Genomic DNA, 19,908 nt, shown 5'->3' with positions numbered 1-19,908 from the left:
TTACGCCATCAGGTGCCAGCAATGCCCCTCTGCTATATACATCGGACAAACTGGACAGTCTCTACGTAAAAGAATAAACGCACACAAATCAGATATCAGAAATGGAAGTATACAAAAACCTGTAGGAGAGCACTTTAATCTCCCAGGCCACACAGTACCAGACTTAGAAGTAGCTATCCTACGCAAAGAAATTTCAGGACCAGACTCCAAAGAGAAATTTCTGAGCTACAATTCATCTGCAAATTCGACGCCCTCAGCTCAGGCTTAAACAAAGACTGCGAATGGCTGGCTAAATACAGAAGCAGCTTCCCCTCCCCCTTGGTGTTCACACCTCCAGATCAACTGCTGGTAGTAAGCCTCACCTTTGCTGACAGAGCTAACCTTGTTATCCCCACCCTTGCTCTGGCTTATTTGTACGTGGCCCTGCAGATTTCCAAGTCCAGCATCTGATGAAGTGAGTCTGTGCTCACGAAAGCTCATGCTCAAAACTTTTCTGTTAGTCTATAAGGTGCCACAGGACCCTTCGTTTCTGGGTAATAGGCACTAGCTAAGATGCTTTCAGTCTAGGTCACGGTTTCCCATCCTATGGGTCGGGACCCAAACACAGGTCACAATTACATTTCAAAAGGGTTGCCAGCTGGGCTAGGTGGCTTCACAGGTGGCTATTAAGAAGCCATTCACACTCCTGAAGTGCTTGTTAACTTCTTAATTGGATTAAGAGCCATCAGGCAGTTAAGCCAATCAATTAAATTGAGAATCATTTCAGCTGCAGAGCAGAGAACTGCATACCTGAGGAGCAGCACCCAGCCCAGCCCAGCCAAGATAGGGTCCTGAGTCTGAGGTTGGGAGGGAGGGTAAAGCAGATCAGCTCCCTGGCTTCCAGTCTCTGCAGGAGGTGGGGTCTCCACAGCCTTCAGCAGGGTTCCTGGAGCTGACAGGGCTCTGCCCCAGCCAGCTTCCAGCCATGGGTATAGGGGTTCCCCCTGTACCAGCTAGGGTTCCTGCAACTGGTGTTGCCTGCCAGAGCTCCATATCTCAGCCGACTTCCAGCAGCAGGGGTCCCCGTGATCTCCCCTAGCCCCCTGCAGCCTCAAGTGTTACTCCCCTAGCCCCTGAGTGAGAGACCCTTAGCCCACTCCAGTCCAAGTGACTCCTACCCCGAGTGTGACTCCTTTAGCCCCCTCTAGCCCCAGTGTGACTCCCCTAGCCCCCAGCAGCCCCCGAGTGACTCCTAGCTCCTCAATATGACTTTCCTAGCCCCCTTCAGTCTCTGAGTCACTCCTCGCCCTGATTGTGGGGTTTCAGTCAGGGAAGCAGTTTGGGGATGAGTATCTTTCCACTACCACCGCTCTGATTAACCATAGTAAATCTAGTGTTATTATTTTAACATATTTCCCCTTTTCTATGAAATAACTATTACAAATATATAAGCATGAGAGGGCACAAGTTTATATTCTTGCCCCAGGTGCAAAATTAGCCAGTTATGGCTCTGCCTTTCCCCTCCCACCCCTGCCCCTCCCTGTTTTTGAATTGCCTTGGGTCACCAAGTCTTCCTGAATTGTCAAAATGGGTCCCTGTCTGGAGAAGGTTAGGAACTGCTGGTCTAGATAATGGGGGAGGGGGGGGGGGGAAGGGCCTATTCACAGTAGCGTTCGCGTAGGAAAAACAGACCTTGGCAAGAAGCTGATCTCTCACCTGATGAGCCTTCCTGAAAGTGCTATAAACAGACAGTAAGTAAGAGCGCTCTAACTCTATAAGGACGTGTGACAAGACCTCATGTCTCCGGACTTTATCTTGGGACCTGAGTATTTTTCCACAAAGCAGATCTGGGAACCAAGTTTTGAAACAAAGGGTTCCTGCCCTATGCAAAAGCTATACAAGACAAGGAGTGACCTCATTGGAGGCCCTTCACTCCTCATACAAGATGACTCCTAGAAAAACCCACAGAACAAAAAAGACTGAATTGAGGAAAGTGCGGGACCCAGGCTAAAGGGATTTCTAACCTCTGTATGAAAGATCTGGGGCTTGTGCTGTATAGCTTTCTGCATAGCACAAGATCATATTGGGCTTATACTCCAGAGGAGGGCATGCCTCTGGACCTGGGAGTTTCTTTGGCTGTGCCCCTGCACATAATTGTAGCTGGGTGCGCCCCTACCTGTGTGAATGATGCACGGAAGTGTAGGTCTGGGAGCAGGCCTGCAGTTTGTTATAGCAGCAGAGGGAGCCTAGACTGGTGGGTCAAAGGATTCATTAGTACCCCAGTTCCAGTGGCAGCCCAGGGAAACCATTCATGGTGAAGATCCAGAGCCAGTCATAAAGGATGAGTGGGACCCTTTGGAGTATACCACACTAAAGGTGTTCCTCCATAAGGCTCTTTAAAAGCTGGGGCACAGCACAAATCATGTGGATCTATAGCAGGTGGTAGGAAGAATGCTGCTCTTGCTGGGAATGGGTCATCATGCAGCATGGTAGAGATGGCATCCCCTGAAAGATGGCATGGACAGATAGTGCATGCCATGTTCCAGAGGTGCTGGGGAAGCAGTGACCTTTCCTCCCAGGAGAGGAGACTGACTGAACCTATCCTGGACTACTACTTGCTATTGACAAGTGCTTACGATCTTCTTCTTGGGTGAGAGGAAGGCATGGCACTCCAGTGCCCCGCTCTGCTGGCTTTGCGCCACGTAGGCAAACACCTTGTTCTGTAGCTTGTCCGTGGTGCAGTAGGAAATCCTGCAAGAAGGGACAGCCATTCAGAGGGACAGTACTAGCTCCAAGCAAATGATCAGATTTGGCAGCAGACAGATGCCAGAGGCCAAGGGTTCACCCTGGTACTGGGAAGGTGCGGTGCATGGACAGCACTGAGCTGGCTAAGTATTTAGTGTCGGAAGCTATGATATGCTGCTGACAAGTCTTACACAGGAGATGTCCACAGAAAATGAGTCTGAAGGGACAAAAGCATGCAACACCGATGGCAACCAGAGAAGGGATGGGCTCCCTGGGTGCAAGCAGTGGGGTTGAGACACTTGTTCTAGGTTGATGCTGGCCCCACCATGTTTCCTGTCCTGAGGGACCAGACAGTCTGACCTACTATCAAGGAGCATAAGGGCTGCCTGTTATCCTGGAGGATTATAACTGTCCTGCTGCACCTTTTCACACCATAAATATAATTCCAGGACCTAGAACACCTTGGAGAGAAGGACCAAGACCTTGAACCTGACCTCATTCAATGCACAACCAGTATATGGAATGGTAGACGTGTGATGTGCTTGCAAGAGCCCATGTTGCTGAGATGGGCTGCAGCAAGCTGAGCTAGCTGGAGTTCTCTAAGTGCTGAAGGCTCTGTGCCCCAGTGTACTGCATTCTGTAATGTAGATGGCAGGGGATGAAGATTGTACAGTTGAGGATGGTCATTGTCTGCCAGGATGGGGCAGGATTTCTGAGCCAGGGAAACAGTAGATGGTGGCATTTGTAGCTGTTGTTGAGCAAGAGTTCAACATCAGTGATTAATCCAGGAGTCTCCTAGACTATGGACTGAACTGACCAATTGTGAGTATGAACCTGCCATCCAGGAAGACTGCATCAGGACAATAAGAACATAAGAATGGCCATACTGGGTCAGACCAAAGGTCCATCCAGCCCAGTATCCTGTCTGCCAACAGTAGCCAATGCCAGGTGCCCCAGAGGAGGTGAACCAAAGACAATGATCAAGCGATTTGTCTCCTGCCATCCATCTCCCACCTTCAACAAAAGGCTAGGCACCATACCTTACCCCTTGCTAATAGCCAGCTATGGACCTAACCGCCAACTATTTATTGAGCTCTTTTTTAAACCCTAATAGAGTCCTGGCCTTCACAGTGTCCTCTGGTAAGGAGTTCCACAGGCTGACTGTGCGCTGTGTGAAGAAAAACTTTCTTGTATTAGTTTTGAACCTGCTACCCATTAATTTCATTTGGTGTCCTCTAGTTCTTATATTATGGGAACAAGTAAACAACTTTTCTGTATTCACTTTCTCCACGCTATTCATGATTTTATATATCTCTATCATATCGCCCTTCAGTCTCCTCTTTTCTAGACTGAAAAGTCCCAGTCTCTCTAGCCTCTCCTCATATGGGACCCGTTCCAAACCCTTAATCATTTTAGTTGCCCTTTTCTGAACTTTTTCTAATGCCAATGTATCTTTTTTGAGGTGAGGAGACCACATCTGCACACAGTACTCAAGATGTGGGCGTACCATAGTTTTATATAGGGGAAGTAAGATATTCTTCGTCTTATTTTTCTATCCCCTTTTTAATTATTCCTAACATCCTATTTGGTTTACTGACTGCTGCTGCACACTGCGTGGACGTTTTCAGAGACCTATCCACTATAATTCCAAGATCCCTTTCCTGATCTGTTGTAGCTAAATTTGCCCCCATCATATTGTATGTATAACTGGGGTTATTTTTTCCCCAATGTGCATTACCTTACACCTACCCACATCAAATTTCATTTGCCATTTTGCTGCCCAATCACTCAGTTTAATGAGATTTTTTGAAGCTTTTCAGAGTCTGCTTTGGTTTTGACTATCCTGAACAGTTTGGTGTCATCTGCAAACTTTGCCACCTCACTGCTTACCCCTTTCTCTAGGTCATTGACGAATAAGTTGAACAAGACTGGTCCCAGGACTGACCCTTGGGGAACACCACTAGTTACCCCCTTCCATTGTGAAAATTTACCATTTATTCCTACCCTTTGTTTCCTGTCTTTTAACCAGTTCCCAATCCACGAAAGGATCTTTCCTCCTATCCCATGACCACCTAATTTACATGAGAGCCTTTGGTGAGGGACCATGTCAAAGGCTTTCTGGAAATCTAATGAATCTAATCTGGCATCTGATGAATTCAGTCTGTGCTCACGAAAGCTCATGCTCAAAACTTTTCTGTTAGTCTATAAGGTGCCATAGGACCCTTCGTTGCTGTTGGAAATCTAAGTATACTATGTCTACTGGATTCCCCCCGTCCGCATGCTTATTAACCCCTTCAAAGAACTCTAATAAATTAGTAAGACACGACTTTCCTTTACAGAAACCATGTTGACTTTTGCTCAACAGATCATGTTGCTCTACATGTCTGACAAGTTTATTCTTTACTATTGTTTCTACTAATTTGCCCAGTACTGACATCAGACTTACTGGTCTATAAAAGCTAGGGTCTCCTTTATAGCCCTCTTTAAATATTGGTGTTATATTAGTGTCTTTCAATCACTGGGTACCGAAGCTGATTTAAAGGACAGGTTACAACTGTTAATAGAACTATTAACAGTTAATAGAACCGTTAACAGTTCCACAATTTCACATTTGAGTTCTTTCAGAACCCTTGGGTGAACACCATCCGGTCCCGGAGACTTGTGACTGTTTAGCTTATCAATTAGTTCCAAAACCTTCTCTAATGACACTTCAATCTGGGACAGTTCCTCAGGTTTGTCACCTTTAAGGACAGCTCAGATTTGGGAATCTCTCTAACATCCTCAGCCGTGAAGACTGAAGCAAAGAAATCATTTAGTTTTTCCACAATGGCATTATCTTCCTTGATTGCTCCTTTTATGTCTCTATCGTCCATGGGCCCCACTGCTTTTTTAGCAAGCTTCCTGCTTCTAATGTACTTAAACACTTTACTATTGTTTTTGGAATTTATGGCTAACTGTTCCTCAAAATCTCTCTTGTTTTTTCTTATTACATTTTTTACATTTAATTTGGCAGTGTTTATGTTCCTTTCTATTTTGATCACTAGGATCTGACTTCCACTTTTTAAAAGATGCCTTTTTATCTCTCACTGCCTCTTTACATGGTTGCTAAACCATGGTGGCTCTTTCTTAGGTCTCTTACTGTGTTTTTTACTTTGGGGTATACATTTAAGTTGGGCCTCTAATATGGTATCTTTCAAAAGTTTCCAAGCAGCTTGCAGGGATTTTACTCTAGTTACTCTACCTTTTAATTTCTGCTTAACTAATCTCCTCATTTTTGTGTAATTCCCCTTTTTGAAATTAAATACCAGAGTGTTGGACTGTTGCGGTGTTCTTCCCAACACAGGAATATTAAATGTTATTATGTTATAGTCACTATTTCCAAGCGGTCCTGTAATAGTTACCTCTTGGACCAGATCCTGTGTTCCACTCAGTACTAATACATTCCTTACAATGCCTTCCTCTGACACCAGCATCACCTTTGTCTTGCACAGGATCAGACCTCCATCCATTAACAGCAGATCATGCAACAGTGACTAAATCAGTTTCCATCCTGTGTCTTGGCCTGAATTCAGATTGTCATGTTCAGAATATTAGCTAATAATAGATGAAAAGAAGCTGGCTCATGCTGATCCCAGGAAAGACTTACATGATGCTGGTTGGAATAGGGAACACTTTGAAAAGTTGTCCAAGATATTGCCTTCATAGTCCCTATTCTGAGGTGCGTACAGGTTTAGGGTATTGCTGGAGAACTCACTGAGCTGGACGACCAAGTAAACTCTTTTCACCTCAAGCTTGCTATGGAACTTCATCCTTCTGCCAGAAGAGAACGTGGTTGCAGTGATCCATGTGTTGGTCCCCTCCATGCTGGATCATTGCAATACACTCTGAAGCTGAATGTGATGATGCACAGGCTCTAGTTGGTATATGGCTGCTAGGCTTCTCCATGGTGTGGGCTCCTGCAGTAATGTCTAACTAGTCACTGGCAGTACCTTTTAGCATGGGCAGATAGACTTAGGCTAACTTGATTCACATTAGTGCTCTAAAAGTAGCTTTGTAAACAGCTATTTGAATTTGCAACTGAAGCTGTGAAGCCTAAGGAGGAGGGTGGGCTTGTAGTTCTCATTACTTTTAGAGCACTAGCACAAATCCATCTGATCCAAGTGCGTCAACCCAGGCTGGGTACTTGCTTCTGCAGGCTGCGTACACATATCCTATGAGCATAACAGGCCTATGTGGCGATCACAGAGCACTACGGGTAAGCTGCACATAGTGCCTTGTAACTAAAGGCACCCAGCACTACATAAATGCAGCTTACCTGGGTGCACATCACTTTATAGCCAGCCATGCCTGGACAGCTTTCACTATACATCAGAGAGGTAGCTGAGTTAGTATCTTCAAAAACAACAAGAAGTCCTGTGGCACCTCGTAAACTAACAGATATTCTGGAGCATAAGCTTTTGTGGGCAAAAATGCATCAAACAAAGTGGGTCTTTGCCCACATAACCTTATGCTCTAAAATATCTGTTAGTCTATAAGGTGCCACAGGACTTCCTGTTGTTTTCACTACATGGTTTGTCATGCCCGTTCAATGAGAATCACTAAAGTTATAAAGAAAAATATACAACACAAAGAAATGATTGATCGCACCATCATTTTCATTTATTTCACAGGAAAATGCAGGAAAAAAAAAAAAGAGGAGATTAAAATACTGGTAACACCCAGCACCTAATCAAAATGGCCGTGTCTACGCTATCCCCAAACTTCGAAGTGGCCATGCAAATGGCCATTTCGAAGTTTACTAATGAAGCACTGAAATACATATTCTGTGCCTCATTAGCATGCGGGCGACTGCAGCACTTCAAAATTGATGCGGCTCGCCCAGACGGGGCTCCTTTTCGAAAGGACCCCGGCTATTTCGAAGTCCCCTTATTCCTATGAGCAGATGGGAATAAGGGGACTTCGAAGTAGGCGGGATCCTTTTGAAAAGGAGCCCCATCTGGACGAGCCGTGCGGCGGGGAGCCGCATCAATTTCAAAGTGCCGTGGCCGCCCTCATGCTAATGAGGCACTGAATATGTATTTCAGTGCTTCATTAGTAAACTTTGAAATGGCCATTTGCATGGCCATTTCAAAGTTTGGGGCTAGTGTAGACACAGCCATTGAGTCCAAGAATTGTATAAATAAATGCAAGGTTCCTTTTCCACATGCACAATTGTCTCAAATCTGTCAATATTCTCCTTTGCTGGTCTGTAAAAATACCAGCTCTTCCTCAATGCTCCTGGTGACTAGTAACAGACAGCTAGAGGAGTTTGGAGAACTGTGGCAAGAGGGAAGAGCTCAACTTCTTTACCACAGACTGTCTTGCTTCATTTGGCTTGGTGCAAGTACTTCTTCGCAGGAAGACAGTCCAAGGCTTTAAAAATTTCTTGATATTCAAGAGATTTCACCACATTCACAGCAGCAACCTGGGCTACACTTTAGTAGTCCTCAGACAATGCAGAATGAGGGACTCGTTTTGGCTGGTATTGGGTGTTACCAATATTTCATCTCCTCTCTTTTTTCTGCATTTTCCTATGAAATAAATGCAAATGATGAAGAGTGCGAACAGTCATTTCTTCGTGTTTCATATTTTTCTTCATAGTTTCTTTTGCCTATGTTTTATGGCTTCAGTCCCTGACTCCTAACTTTACAATTCTCACCAAACAGACATGACAAACTATATAGTGAAAAATATCCAGGGGCATGACTGGCTATACTGTGATTTGTGCCCATAAAGGTGCACTATATAGTGTTGGGTGCCTTCAGTCATGAGGCACTATATAGTGCAACTTACCTGTAGTGTCTCACCAATTTGAAAAGATCTCGCCATTTTGGAAGGGGTGGGTCCTGATTAACAAGTTGAAGTAATGGATAACAGAGTAACTGTAACAGTCATAATTTCAAATAGATAAAATTTGGTTTTAAAATTCAAATAGTCAACTGTTTGGAAATGACTGCTTCTCTACCATTGTTGGTAGAATGAAACTGTCATACCGTCATTGACTATGCATCCATTGTGTACTCTATGCCTGACTTCATTATTCAGGCACCTCACACTATATGGTGAAAGTCACCCAACCGCACTAATTCCCACCCAGATGAAAATCACTACATTCAGTGTATGTTCCCTGGGTGAGGAGCACTATATAGTGATTGCTACCCATCTAGTGCCTCGTGCCTCCCACACTGTTTCCTAAAGGAACAAATGGCAACAGGAATGGAAAGGATCTCCAGGTTTACTAAGTCCCCTGCTATCAGACAACTCCAGTTCATAAACTTAGCAAGCTCCGTCTTAAAGATAATCATGTTGTTATGCATTACTTCTCCTACCAGAAAGCTCCCAGACAGGTTCCAATGTCATCTTAAGGCATTCATCCTAGTCTTCAGAGCAATTACTAGATTAAGCCCTAGCTACAAAGACTGAATTTAATCACTGAAGCCCCGTGACAGTGTCACTGCTGCAGGATGGCACAGATCAGAACCCAGGACGAAGCATGCAGGATCTGGAGGCAAAACAGAGGAGAGGAGCCAGCTATGTAACCAACTTCCAGGAAGAGACCAAAGGGATCCAGACTTTGTTTAGAAACGCTGCAAAATCCTTCCTCTTGGAGGAGGCCTTTTCATTCTGAGAGTCATCATAACAGAACACCAGAACTAGAAGAGACCTTGAGAGGCCATCGAGTCCAGTTCCCTGCCCTCTTGACAGGAACAAGCACCACCTAGACCATCCCTGATAGGTATCTATCTAACCTGCCCTTAAAAATCTCCAGTGATGCAGATTCCACAACCTCCCTAGGTAATTTATTCCAGTGTTTAATCACCCTGACAGGTAGGAAGTTTTTTCTCCTAATATCCGACCTAAACTTCCCTTGCTGCAGTTTAAGCCCACTGCTCCTTGTCCTATCCTCAGATGACAGGAGAACAATTTTTCCTCCCTCCTTCTTGAAACCCTCTTTAAGGTACGTGGAAACTGCTATCACATCCTCTCTAAGTCTTCTCTTCTCTAAACTAAACAAGTCCAGTTTTTTCAGTCTTCTTTCATAGCTCATGTTCTCTAGACCTTTAATCATTCTTGTCGCTCTTCTCTGGACTTTTTCCAATTTCTCCACATCTTTCTTGAAATATGGTGCCCAGAGTACTCCAGCTGAGACCTAATCAGTGCAAAGTAGAGTGGAAGAATGACCTCTTGTGTTTTGCTCACTACACTCCCGTTAATGCATCCCAGAGTCTTGTTTGCTCTTTTGGGCAACAGCATCACACTTGTATGTGGCTTGTGGTTCACGATGACCCCTAAAATCCCTCTCCGCAGTAGTCCTTCCTAGACAATCATTTCCGATTCTATATGTACAACGCTGATTGTTCCTTCCAAAGTGGAGTACTTTACATTTGTCTTTATTAAACTTTACCCTGTTTACGTCAGACTATTTCTCCAATTTGTCCAGATCATTTTGAATTCTGACCCTATCCTCCAAAGCAGTTGCAACCCCTCCCAGCTTGGTATCACCTGCAAATTTAATAAGTGTACTCTCTATGGCAGTATCTAAATTGTTGATGAAGATATAGAATAGAAGCGGTCCCAAAACAGACCCTTGTGGAAACCCATTTGTTAAGCACTTCCAGCATGACTGCAAACCATTAATAATTACTCTTTGAGAACAGTTACCCAGCCACTTATGCATCCACCCTATAGTGGCTCCATCTAAGTTGTATTTGCTTAGTTTATTGACAAGAAGATCATGCAAGACCGTTGTCAAATGCCTTACTAAAGTCTAGGTATACTACATCCCCCACTTCTCCCTTAAAAACACAAAAAGCAGTCAAGTAGCACTTTAAAGACTAGCAAAATAGTTTATTAGGTGAGCTTTCAGGGGACAGACCCACTTGTCCCCCACGAAAGCTCACCTAATAAACTATTTGGCTAGTCTTTAAAGTGCTACTTGACTGCTTTTTGTTTTGATAGTGTATAGACTAGCACGGCTTCCTCTCTGTTACACTTCTCCCTTATGCACCAGACTTGTTATCCCATCAAAAAAAGCTATCAGATTGGTCTGGCATGATTTGGTCTTTACAAATCCATGCTGGCTGTTATCTATTACTAATTTCCTTCCAGATGTTTGCAGATGAATTCCTTTATTATTTGCTCCATTATCTTTCCTGGCAGAGAAGTTAAACTGTAGTTTCTGAAGTTTCCTGGGTTGTTCTGTCTCCCTTTTTTATAGATGGGCACTATATTTGCCCTTTCTGTTCTTCTGGAATCTCTCCCGACTTCCACGACTTTTGAAAGATGATAGCTTAAGGCTCAGAAAAGAAAGGTTACTCACCGTAGTAACGGTGATTCTTCGAGATGTGTCCCCGTGGGTGCTCCACATTAGGTGTCAGGCTCGCCCGGCGCCGCAGATCAGATCTTCCAAGCAGTTTCTGCCGGACCGCGCATGCGCCGGTGCGCGCCACTCCCTTGCGCGCTCCTGGCCACGTGCGCGATCCGGTCCCCACCAGTTCCTTGACCAACCGCCTCGGATACTCCTGCAAAACATTAAACAGAGATCCAAAGCGGGGAAGATGGGCGGGTAGTGGAGCACCCACGGGGACACATCTCGAAGAACCACCGTTACTACGGTGAGTAACCTTTCTTTCTTCTTCGAGTGTCCCCGTGGGTGCTCCACATTAGGTGACTACCCAGCAGTAACCCAAGATAGGAAGTGGGTAATCGGATTATGTGCAGCTTGTCCCCGAGAGGACCGCTGTCGAGAGACGGGTATCCTCTTGGAATACCCTGTGAAGGGCGTAATGTTTGGCGAAGGTGTCGTAGGATGACCAGGTCGCCGCTCTGCAAATGTCTTTTAGCGCAACGCCCTTGAAAAAGGCTGTTGATGCCGCCACCGCCCTAGTGGAGTGAGCCCTGGGCGTGGCCAGTAAAGGAGTCTCTGAGTTCATAGCACATTTTTATGCAGGATACGATGTGCTTCGAGATTCTCTGCGAAGAGAGACCTTCTCCTTTTGATTTGGGAGCGAGAGAGACTAGGAGTCTATCCGTTTTCCGGAAGGACTTAGTCCTGTCTATATAGAAAGCTAGCGCCCTCCTCACATCCAGGAGGTGTAGGCGCTCCTCTTTATTAGAGTTATGAGGCTTTGGATAACACGAGGGTAAAACAATAGGTTCGTTAATATGAAACTCAGAAGAAACTTTAGGAACAAAGGCTGGATGCAGCCGTATGGTTACCACCTCCTTGGAAAAAACAGTGCAGGGTGGCGTTGCCATAACTGCCGCAAGCTCGCTCACCCTGCGAGCTGACGTGATTGCGAGGAGAAAGGTCATCTTTATCATAAGGAGGCGGAGGGAAACCGTGGCCAAAGGCTCGAACGGTGGTCCCGTTAGCGCATTAAGCACCAGGTCCAAGTTCCACGAAGGTGGAAGCAGTTTCCGAGGGGGGTATAGGTTTACCAACCCTTTGAGGAACCTGGTAACCATGGGATGGGCGAACACCGTGTGCCCTTCCTCTTCATGTCTGAATGCCGAAATGGCGGCAAGGTGGACCTTTAACGAGGATAGTGAGAGTCCTCCTCTCTTGAGGTCCAGTAAATACTCTAATATCACAGGTATAGGCACCGAAAGGGGGGCTAGCTGTTTGGTAGAACACCATGCCGTGAAGCGAGCCCATTTTTGCTTGTAGGTCTTCCTGGTGGAAGTCCTCCTGCTACTTTCTAGGACTTGCTGCACTTCCTCCGTACATGTGCTCTCTAGGGAGCTGAGCCATGGATTAACCACACTTGTAGTCGCAGGCCTTGGGGGTGAAGATGCACTATGGACCCCTGGGCTTGCACGAGCAGATCCGGCACCACCGGAAGGGGCATCGGCGGACGGTCCGACATGCGCAGGAGTAGGGGGAACCATTACTGTCGATCCCACGTTGGGACTATCAGGATCATTCGGGCTCCTTCCCTCCTGGCTTTCTGCAAGACTTTGTGGATCAGCACTGTGGGAGGAAAAGCGTAAAGCAGGGGGCCCCTCCAGGAGATCGCGAATGCGTCCCCCAGGGACCACCGTCCCAGTCCTGCCCTGGAGCAGAATTGTGGGCACTTCTTATTGTGTTGAGTGGCAAACAGGTCTATCTGGGGAAAGCCCCATGCGTGAAAAATCGGTCGTAGCAGATCGGGACAGATCTGCCACTCGTGCATGAGTGCGAAACGCCTGCTCAGCTGGTCTGCCTTCACATTGTGAGCGCCTGGTAAGTACGAGGCTTTCAAGGTTATATTGTTGGCGATGCACCAGTTCCACAACCTGACTGCTTCAGCACATAAGGTACCGGACCAAGCTCCTCCCTGTCGATTTATATAAAACATGGTGGAGGTATTGTCTGTACTGATCCCGACTACTTTGCCTTGTATATGGTCTCGAAAGTGTCTGCAGGCGTTGAAAACTGCTCTGAGCTCCAGTATATTTATGTGCAGTGACTGCTCCGTGGAGGACCACAGCCCTTGTGTCACCTCTTCGGCCATGTGTGCTCCCCACCCTATGAGGGAGGCATCTGTAGTAACAAAAACCGATATTTGTGGTTGGTGGAAGGGTACCCCTGTTAGCATGGTCTTGGGGTTTACCCATCATTGCAGGGATCTGAGCACCTCTGTTGTGGGCGACACCACCCTGTGAACGGTGTGTGCTGCCGGTTTGTGTATGCTTGCCAGCCAGTGCTGCATGCTGCGCATGTGTAACCTGGCATCCTGTACTACGAACGTCGCTGCTGCCATGTGGCCCAGCAGCTGTAAGCACGTCAGAACCGGCACCGTAGGGCTGAAGGTGATGACCTGCACGAGGGAGCCGATGGCCCGAAAGCGAGTCTCTGGTAGATACACTCTCGCTGTAATAGAATTTATGCGTGCCCCTATGAACTCTATGTCCTGTGCAGGGTCTCTCTTTGATTTTGCCAGATTGATAACCAGGCCGAGCGAAGAGAACGTGCCTGCTGTGACGCGTATCATGTGTAGTACCTCCTCCTTCGAGGCCCCTTTGAGTAGGCAGTCGTCCAGATACGGGAATATAAATACCCCCCGTCTGTGCAGGTAGGCTGACACCACTGCCAAGGTCTTGGTGAAGACTCTGGGGGCCGAGGAGAGGCCAAACGGTAGGACCTTGTATTGAAAATGTTCTTTGCCTACCATGAACCGGAGGAATCGTCGGTGAGCCGGATGGATAGTTATGTGAAAATACGCGTCTTGTAAGTCGAGGGCTGCGAACCAATCTCCATCGTCCAGTGCCGTAAGGATGGAGGCGATTGTGATCATCCGAAAGCGTTGCTTGTGCAGGTACCGGTTGAGGCCTCAAAGATCTAAGATGGGCCTCCAGCCTCCTGTCTTTTTCTCTGTGAGGAAGTACCTCGAGTAGAACCCTCTCCCCTGCAGTTGCTCCGGCACTATTTCCACTGCCCCTATGAGCATGAGATGGTCTACCTCCTGCTTGAGCCTCTCTACGTGGGAGGCCTCCTGGAGGTGCGCCTGGGTGGAGGTCGTGGCGGTGGGAGCGACTGGAAGAGGATGGCGTACCCCGTGGCTATGATCTCCAGCACCCATTTGTCTGTGGTGATCCTTTGCCACTGGTCGTAGAATGGTCGGAGGCGATGGTGGAATAGCCGCTTCGGATGACCTTGTGCGATGGTAGTGATGGCGCAGCCCTGTGTCAAACTTGTGGCCTTTGACCCTGCCCCGAGGACGCACGGCTCTGTTGGGAACGTCGCCTGGGAGTTCTGTACTGCTGATGCTGTTGATGTAGCCCTTGCTCGTAACCCCTGTGGTATTGGGGACGCTGTTGCTGGTACTGGTACCGTCTTTGTTGAGGGTAGTACTTTTTCTTTCTGTATGGAGGGGTGTAAATCCCCAGGGTCCTAAGTGTGGCTCTTGAATCTTTACTGGAATGAAGGACCGAGTCAGTTGATTCAGCAAACAGCTTCTGCGAGTCGAAGGGAAGATCGACTATCTTTGCCTGCAGATCCCTCGGTATACCCGAAGTCTGGAGCCAGGACTCCCTTCGCATCACCACTGCCATAGCTCTGGAGCGTGCTGCTGTGTCCACAACATCCAGGGCGATCTGAACTCCCGTCCTTGAGGCCGCGTAGCCTTCTTGCACGATGGCCTTGAGCACCGGTTTCTTGTCCTCTGGAAGCGAGTCCATGAGGGAGGTTAACCTAGTGTAGTTGTCGAAATTATGGTTTGCTAAATGCGCTGCGTAATTTGCCATTCGCAACAGTAGGGAGGAGGAGAAGTAGACCTTTCTGCTGAACAGCTCTAGCTTCTTGGCATCTTTGTCTGTTCCCCCAGTCTTGAATTGAGATGTCTTTGATCTTTGTTGCGACGACTCCACCACCAAGGAATTTGGTTGTGGGTGGCTGAACAGGAACTCCATGTCCTTCGCTGGCACAAAGTATTTCTTACCCGCTCTCTTGTGGACAGGCGGAATAGTCGCAGGGGTCTGCCATATCATAGTGGCGGACTCCAAGATTGCTTCATCAAGCGGTATTGCTATTTTGGAGGAGGCCGGAGGTCTCAGATTTTTGAGGAGCTTATGGTGTTTCTCTTGCACCTCTGCTGTCTGGATGCCTTGCGTGAAGGCCACCCTCTTAAACAGCTCTTGAAACTGTTTGAGATCGTCTGGAAGATGGACGTCCCCCCGGGCCGTAGCCTCGTCCATGGAGGAGAGCGAGGAACCACTAGGATACGCCTCTCTGGACCCTTCTGGTTCCTGTTGGTGATGGTATATCTGCTCGCTGGAAGCTTGTAAGGGAAAATCTCGGGGTTCCATAACCAGTTCCCCCTGAGATACTTGAGTCTCTGTCCCCGTTCGCGATTGCCCTCGGGGATACGGGACCGTCTGTGGGGATCTTTCCCTGGTAGACTGCCGGGGTTGTTTATGCCCCGCGTGATAGGGGCAACCATGGCAGCATGGGCACTGTTCTTGGGAAGGTGACCTGGACCACTCCTTTGGTGCATACCCCCTGCGTCTGGGGGAGCGAGATCGTTGAGAGCGCGATTTGTGATAGTACTCCAGCGGCTCAAACCCCAGGAAGGGTGAAGGTGGTCCGAGCCAGGGCGAGGCTGGTTGTAAAAATGGAGATGGGGGCTCCGGGTAGGCTAGGGGGGGACCCCTGCCTTCTAGTTGGAGTCTGCAGCATAAGCGGAGGGCTGAGAGAAAACAACTCTGCAGCCCTGTCTGGAGAGGGGCTGCGGTGCCTTGTTTTGTGTGCAGCCTTCCCCCTCCCTTGCGGGGATGGCTCCGCCCCCTGACATGCAGGGGATCTCGGCCCCATCCGCGCCGCGCTCGGCACGCTCATGGGCGGTGCCGCACAGGCAGTGTCCTCCGGTGCCTGCAGGCTGCGTGCCTGCGCGCTCTGCACCGCCGGTCCCCCGGGGGTCGGTGCCGCCGGTACCGGCGCTTGTTTAGCCGCCGCCCTGCCTGCGGTGCGGGGCGGCTGTTTGATTATCGGAGGCTGAGCCGCCTCCACGTGGCTCTCCGTGCCGCCGCCGATCAGCTGTTGCTGCGGCTGGGGGCTGTGCGCTCCTCCCATCCTGCTCGCTGTTGCTGCCGGCAGGGATCGGGCTGGGGAGGCTTCCCTCCGTTTTTGCGCTGATGGGGTGAGGGAGGCGGCTTTCCTTTTATGGGCCCCAGAGGGTCCCTCCTGCTGCGGCCGCTCCGGCACGTCTGGCTGGAGGGCCTTGTCGAAGAGCAGGATTTTAAGCCGCATCTCCCTGTCCTTCCTTGCTCTGGCTGTTAATTTTGCACAGAAGGAGCATTTCTGCGTGACATGGGACTCCCCAAGGCACCTTATGCAGTGACTGTGCCCATCAGACGCTGGCATTGCCTCTCGGCAAGATTCACATTTCTTGAATCCTGAAGAGGACATTGTTGGTGAGTCTTTTAGTTGTTAATGGGGTACTTAGCACCTTCTCTGTGCTGTTTTCCCCCTCTCCGATAGCCTGCCACGGCAGGAGGGCTAATGGCCCTAGGCTCCTGGCCTCCGGTGCTCCGCTTGTTACTAGGACTGGACTGAATGCCGTCCCGCTTGTTGTTTCTTGGTTTTTTTTTGTTTTTTTTTGAAAACAACAACTGGCTAACTGAACAAGAGACTAAGAACTTGAAACTTTAAAGAAAAACAATTAAAACCATTGAATACGCTAACTTGGCCGTAGCCTAGTCGGATTCCGTCTGCAGCCGACGGCGGTTAAGAGGAACTGGCGGGGACCGGATCGTGCACGTGGCCAGGAGCGTGCAAGGGAGCGGCGCGCACCAGCGCATGCGCAGTCCGGCAGAAACTGCTTGGAAGATCCGATCTGCGGCGCTGGGTGAGCCCAACACCCAATGTGGAGCACCCATGGGGACACTCAAAGAAGAACCTCCTCTATCAGCTCCTTAAGTATTCTGGGATGCATTTCATCAGGTCCTAGTGACTTGCAGACATCTAATTTTCTAAGTAATTTTTAACTTTTTTTCTTTTATCCTCTAAACCTACCCTCTTCCCACTAGCATCATCATCATCCTTTACACGTATTGGCAAGTAGGGCAGCAACAAATGTCCTCCACTTCTGCCTGGCACTGGCCAGCCTCTCAATAGTGCCCCAAGTGTGACTCATGCTCATCATTTCTACTTCAACAGTCTGGCATCATGCTGTCTTGGGTTGTCCTCATGTCCACTTCCCTCCAGGAGTTCAGTGCACAGCAGTCTTCATCATGGAGCTTCCGTCTTTCCTGAGTACGTGCACAATGCATCTCCAGTGTCTTTTCATAATGACGGCGGCCAGGTCATCTTGCTTACACTGTGCAAGCAGGTCCTGATTTGAAATTCTTGGCTAAAAAGTGCGCAGAATCCTCCAAAGGCTTCTGTGTGAAAGGTAGAAAATTTACTGAGATCATATTCTGTCGTCTGCCAGCATTCTGATCCATATAATAATGTTCAAAAGACACAGCTCCGATAACACTTCACTTTGGCATGGATGCTGTACCGTGATGACTTCCGTACAGCATTCACACTCGTAAACACATTTCTGGCTTTACTGACTCTACTCTGAATATCGCTTCTGATGCCTCCATCTTGTCTGATGATACTACCCAAGTATCTAAACCTCTCTGTGGCCGGTAAGTCGTGGCCAATCAATCTTGATTGATACTAGTGCCTCAATATTTAGGGTCATGACTATTGTCTTCTTCTGGCTAACTTAGTCCAACCTGTTTTCTGAAGTTGCAGAGTCAATTTGTCTTCTCTTGCATATGATGATGCATATGGGAAAGCAACACAAGGTCATCAGCAAAATCAAGGTCCTCTGGTGCGAGAAGATGGACCATCTGATGCCTCTTGGCTCATCTTCTGTGGTACACCACAAAACTCAGTCTGTGACTAAGTTAAAGAGCATCGGAGACAAAACACAGCCCTGCCTTACTCCAGTCTTAACTTTGAAGCACAGACCATTGTTTCGCACACTGCATATAAAAACTCTTGGTGAGCTGTACTACTTGTTGTGGTATTCCATGTGCTCTCAAAATATAGCAAAGGATGCCTATGAATGCTGTTGAAGGCTTTTTCAAAACCAATAACATTGATGAACGGCCTCTGTCATTCAATGCATTGTTCAATGATGTTACATGGTACAAAAATTTGATCTACACACCCACTTCCTTTGCAAAATGCAGCTTTTTCTCTCCTCAGTGATTTGTCAACAGCATCTGAGATCTACTGAATAATGATCTTAGTGAGGATCTTGCTTGGCACTAAGAGGAGATTAATGCCATGCCAGTTTTTACAGTCACTGCATGCTCCTTTCTTGGGTGTCTTAACAATTCCATTTGTCCATTCCTTTGGCACCTGCTTCCCTCCCCATTATTGCTGTAAAGAGCAGTTGGAGAATAGTCGCTGCAAGTTCTGGGTCTGCCTTGAACAATTCAGCACTGAGGTTGTCGTGCCCTGGAGTTTTACCATTTTTTAAGAATCTTACTGCCATGCTAATTTCGTCCATTTTTGTTGGAGCAGTATTTATGTCAAGGTCCGTTTCCGCTTCTAGAGTATCAGCTGCTTCTTCTGGTGATGGCCTGTTTACAACTTCCTTAAAGTATTCTGCATAACGAGCCTCTTGTTCCCTTTCTGTTGTAAGTAGATTACCTTGTTTGTCCATGACAAGGGACACTTGTACTGGCATGGTATCTACTGCAAATAAGCTTGGTGATTTTAAAAAAATCTTTCCTTGTTCTCTTTGAGTAGCTGCTTCTTTAGTTTGTGCTGCTGGCTCTTCTGCATGAGCTTTCTTATCAGCTTGCACCAGTTTCTTGACACACTGGTCTGCTTCTTTGTATTGTTGTTGGTATCTTTCTTTTTGTCTTCCTGATTTGGCATCTGTAAGTTTCTTCTTCAATATACGTCTACTACTGATTGCCTTCCATGATATGATCCATACTTTTTTCTTCTGTTTCTCTTTGAAACATAGGCAGTCCCTTGCTGCTCTTTACATATATGGCTGTAATTTGTTCCCATTTATTACTAATTTCTTCTATGCTGTGAGTTTCTTCAATATCTTGTAATGCTTGAAACCTGTTTTTCACCCTAAGGACAAAAGCATTCTTAACTTTGGGGTCTTGTAGCTTCTCTACTAAGTGTTTTTGCATGGGTATCTTGTGACCAATGCTTGTTAGCTTACGCTTTATGAGTGCTGTCACAGGATGGTAATGGTTGCCAACATCAGTCCTTTTCACCTTGACATCTAGTAATGAGCGTCTCCAAGTTCCATTGATCAGGTGGTCGATCTGATTACTATCCCTGCCATTTGGTTAGCACCATGTAAGCTTGTGAATTTTGCAGTAAGGAAGTGGTGTACTTCCGATGACAAGACTGTGTCAAATACAGAGTTCCACTAGCCTCTCTCCATTCTTGTTCATGGTACCACACCCATGTTTCCCCATGGTTCTATCATTGTGCATATTATCACTCCCAACTTTAATGTTCAAGCCTCCCTGATGACTATTATAAGATTATGATGTAATGCTGTTCTTATTTCATCCTGAAGCTGTTCATAGAATCTTTTTCTTCTTCACTTTCATTAGTTGGGGGCATCACACTGTATTAATGTAATGTTTACATGTCTACCTTTCATTCTGGTTCGCAGTCTACTGTTGATT

General features: G+C 47.3%; 1 protein-coding gene across 9 annotated transcripts in view; it reads right to left on the bottom strand.

Moving 5' to 3' along the window:
- Positions 1-19,908, bottom strand: part of LOC142010671 (low density lipoprotein receptor adapter protein 1-like) — a 104,630-nt gene that overhangs the window by 42,821 nt on the left and 41,901 nt on the right. For all 9 annotated transcript variants that reach the window (XR_012644863.1, XR_012644862.1, XM_074989091.1 and 6 more), the window contains one exon: positions 2,616-2,730. Coding sequence is in view for 7 of the 9 variants with exons in the window: in XM_074989091.1 (XP_074845192.1) it covers positions 2,616-2,730 (115 nt within the window). In the remaining 2 variants the exon portion in view is untranslated. The remainder of the gene's footprint in view (positions 1-2,615; positions 2,731-19,908) is intronic.

The sequence above is a fragment of the Carettochelys insculpta genome, chromosome 3, assembly GCF_033958435.1.
Source record: "Carettochelys insculpta isolate YL-2023 chromosome 3, ASM3395843v1, whole genome shotgun sequence".
In the NCBI taxonomy this organism is placed as follows: Eukaryota; Metazoa; Chordata; order Testudines; family Carettochelyidae; genus Carettochelys; species Carettochelys insculpta.
Note: the sequence above shows the minus strand (reverse complement) of the source record. Positions and strands in the feature narration are given on the sequence as shown.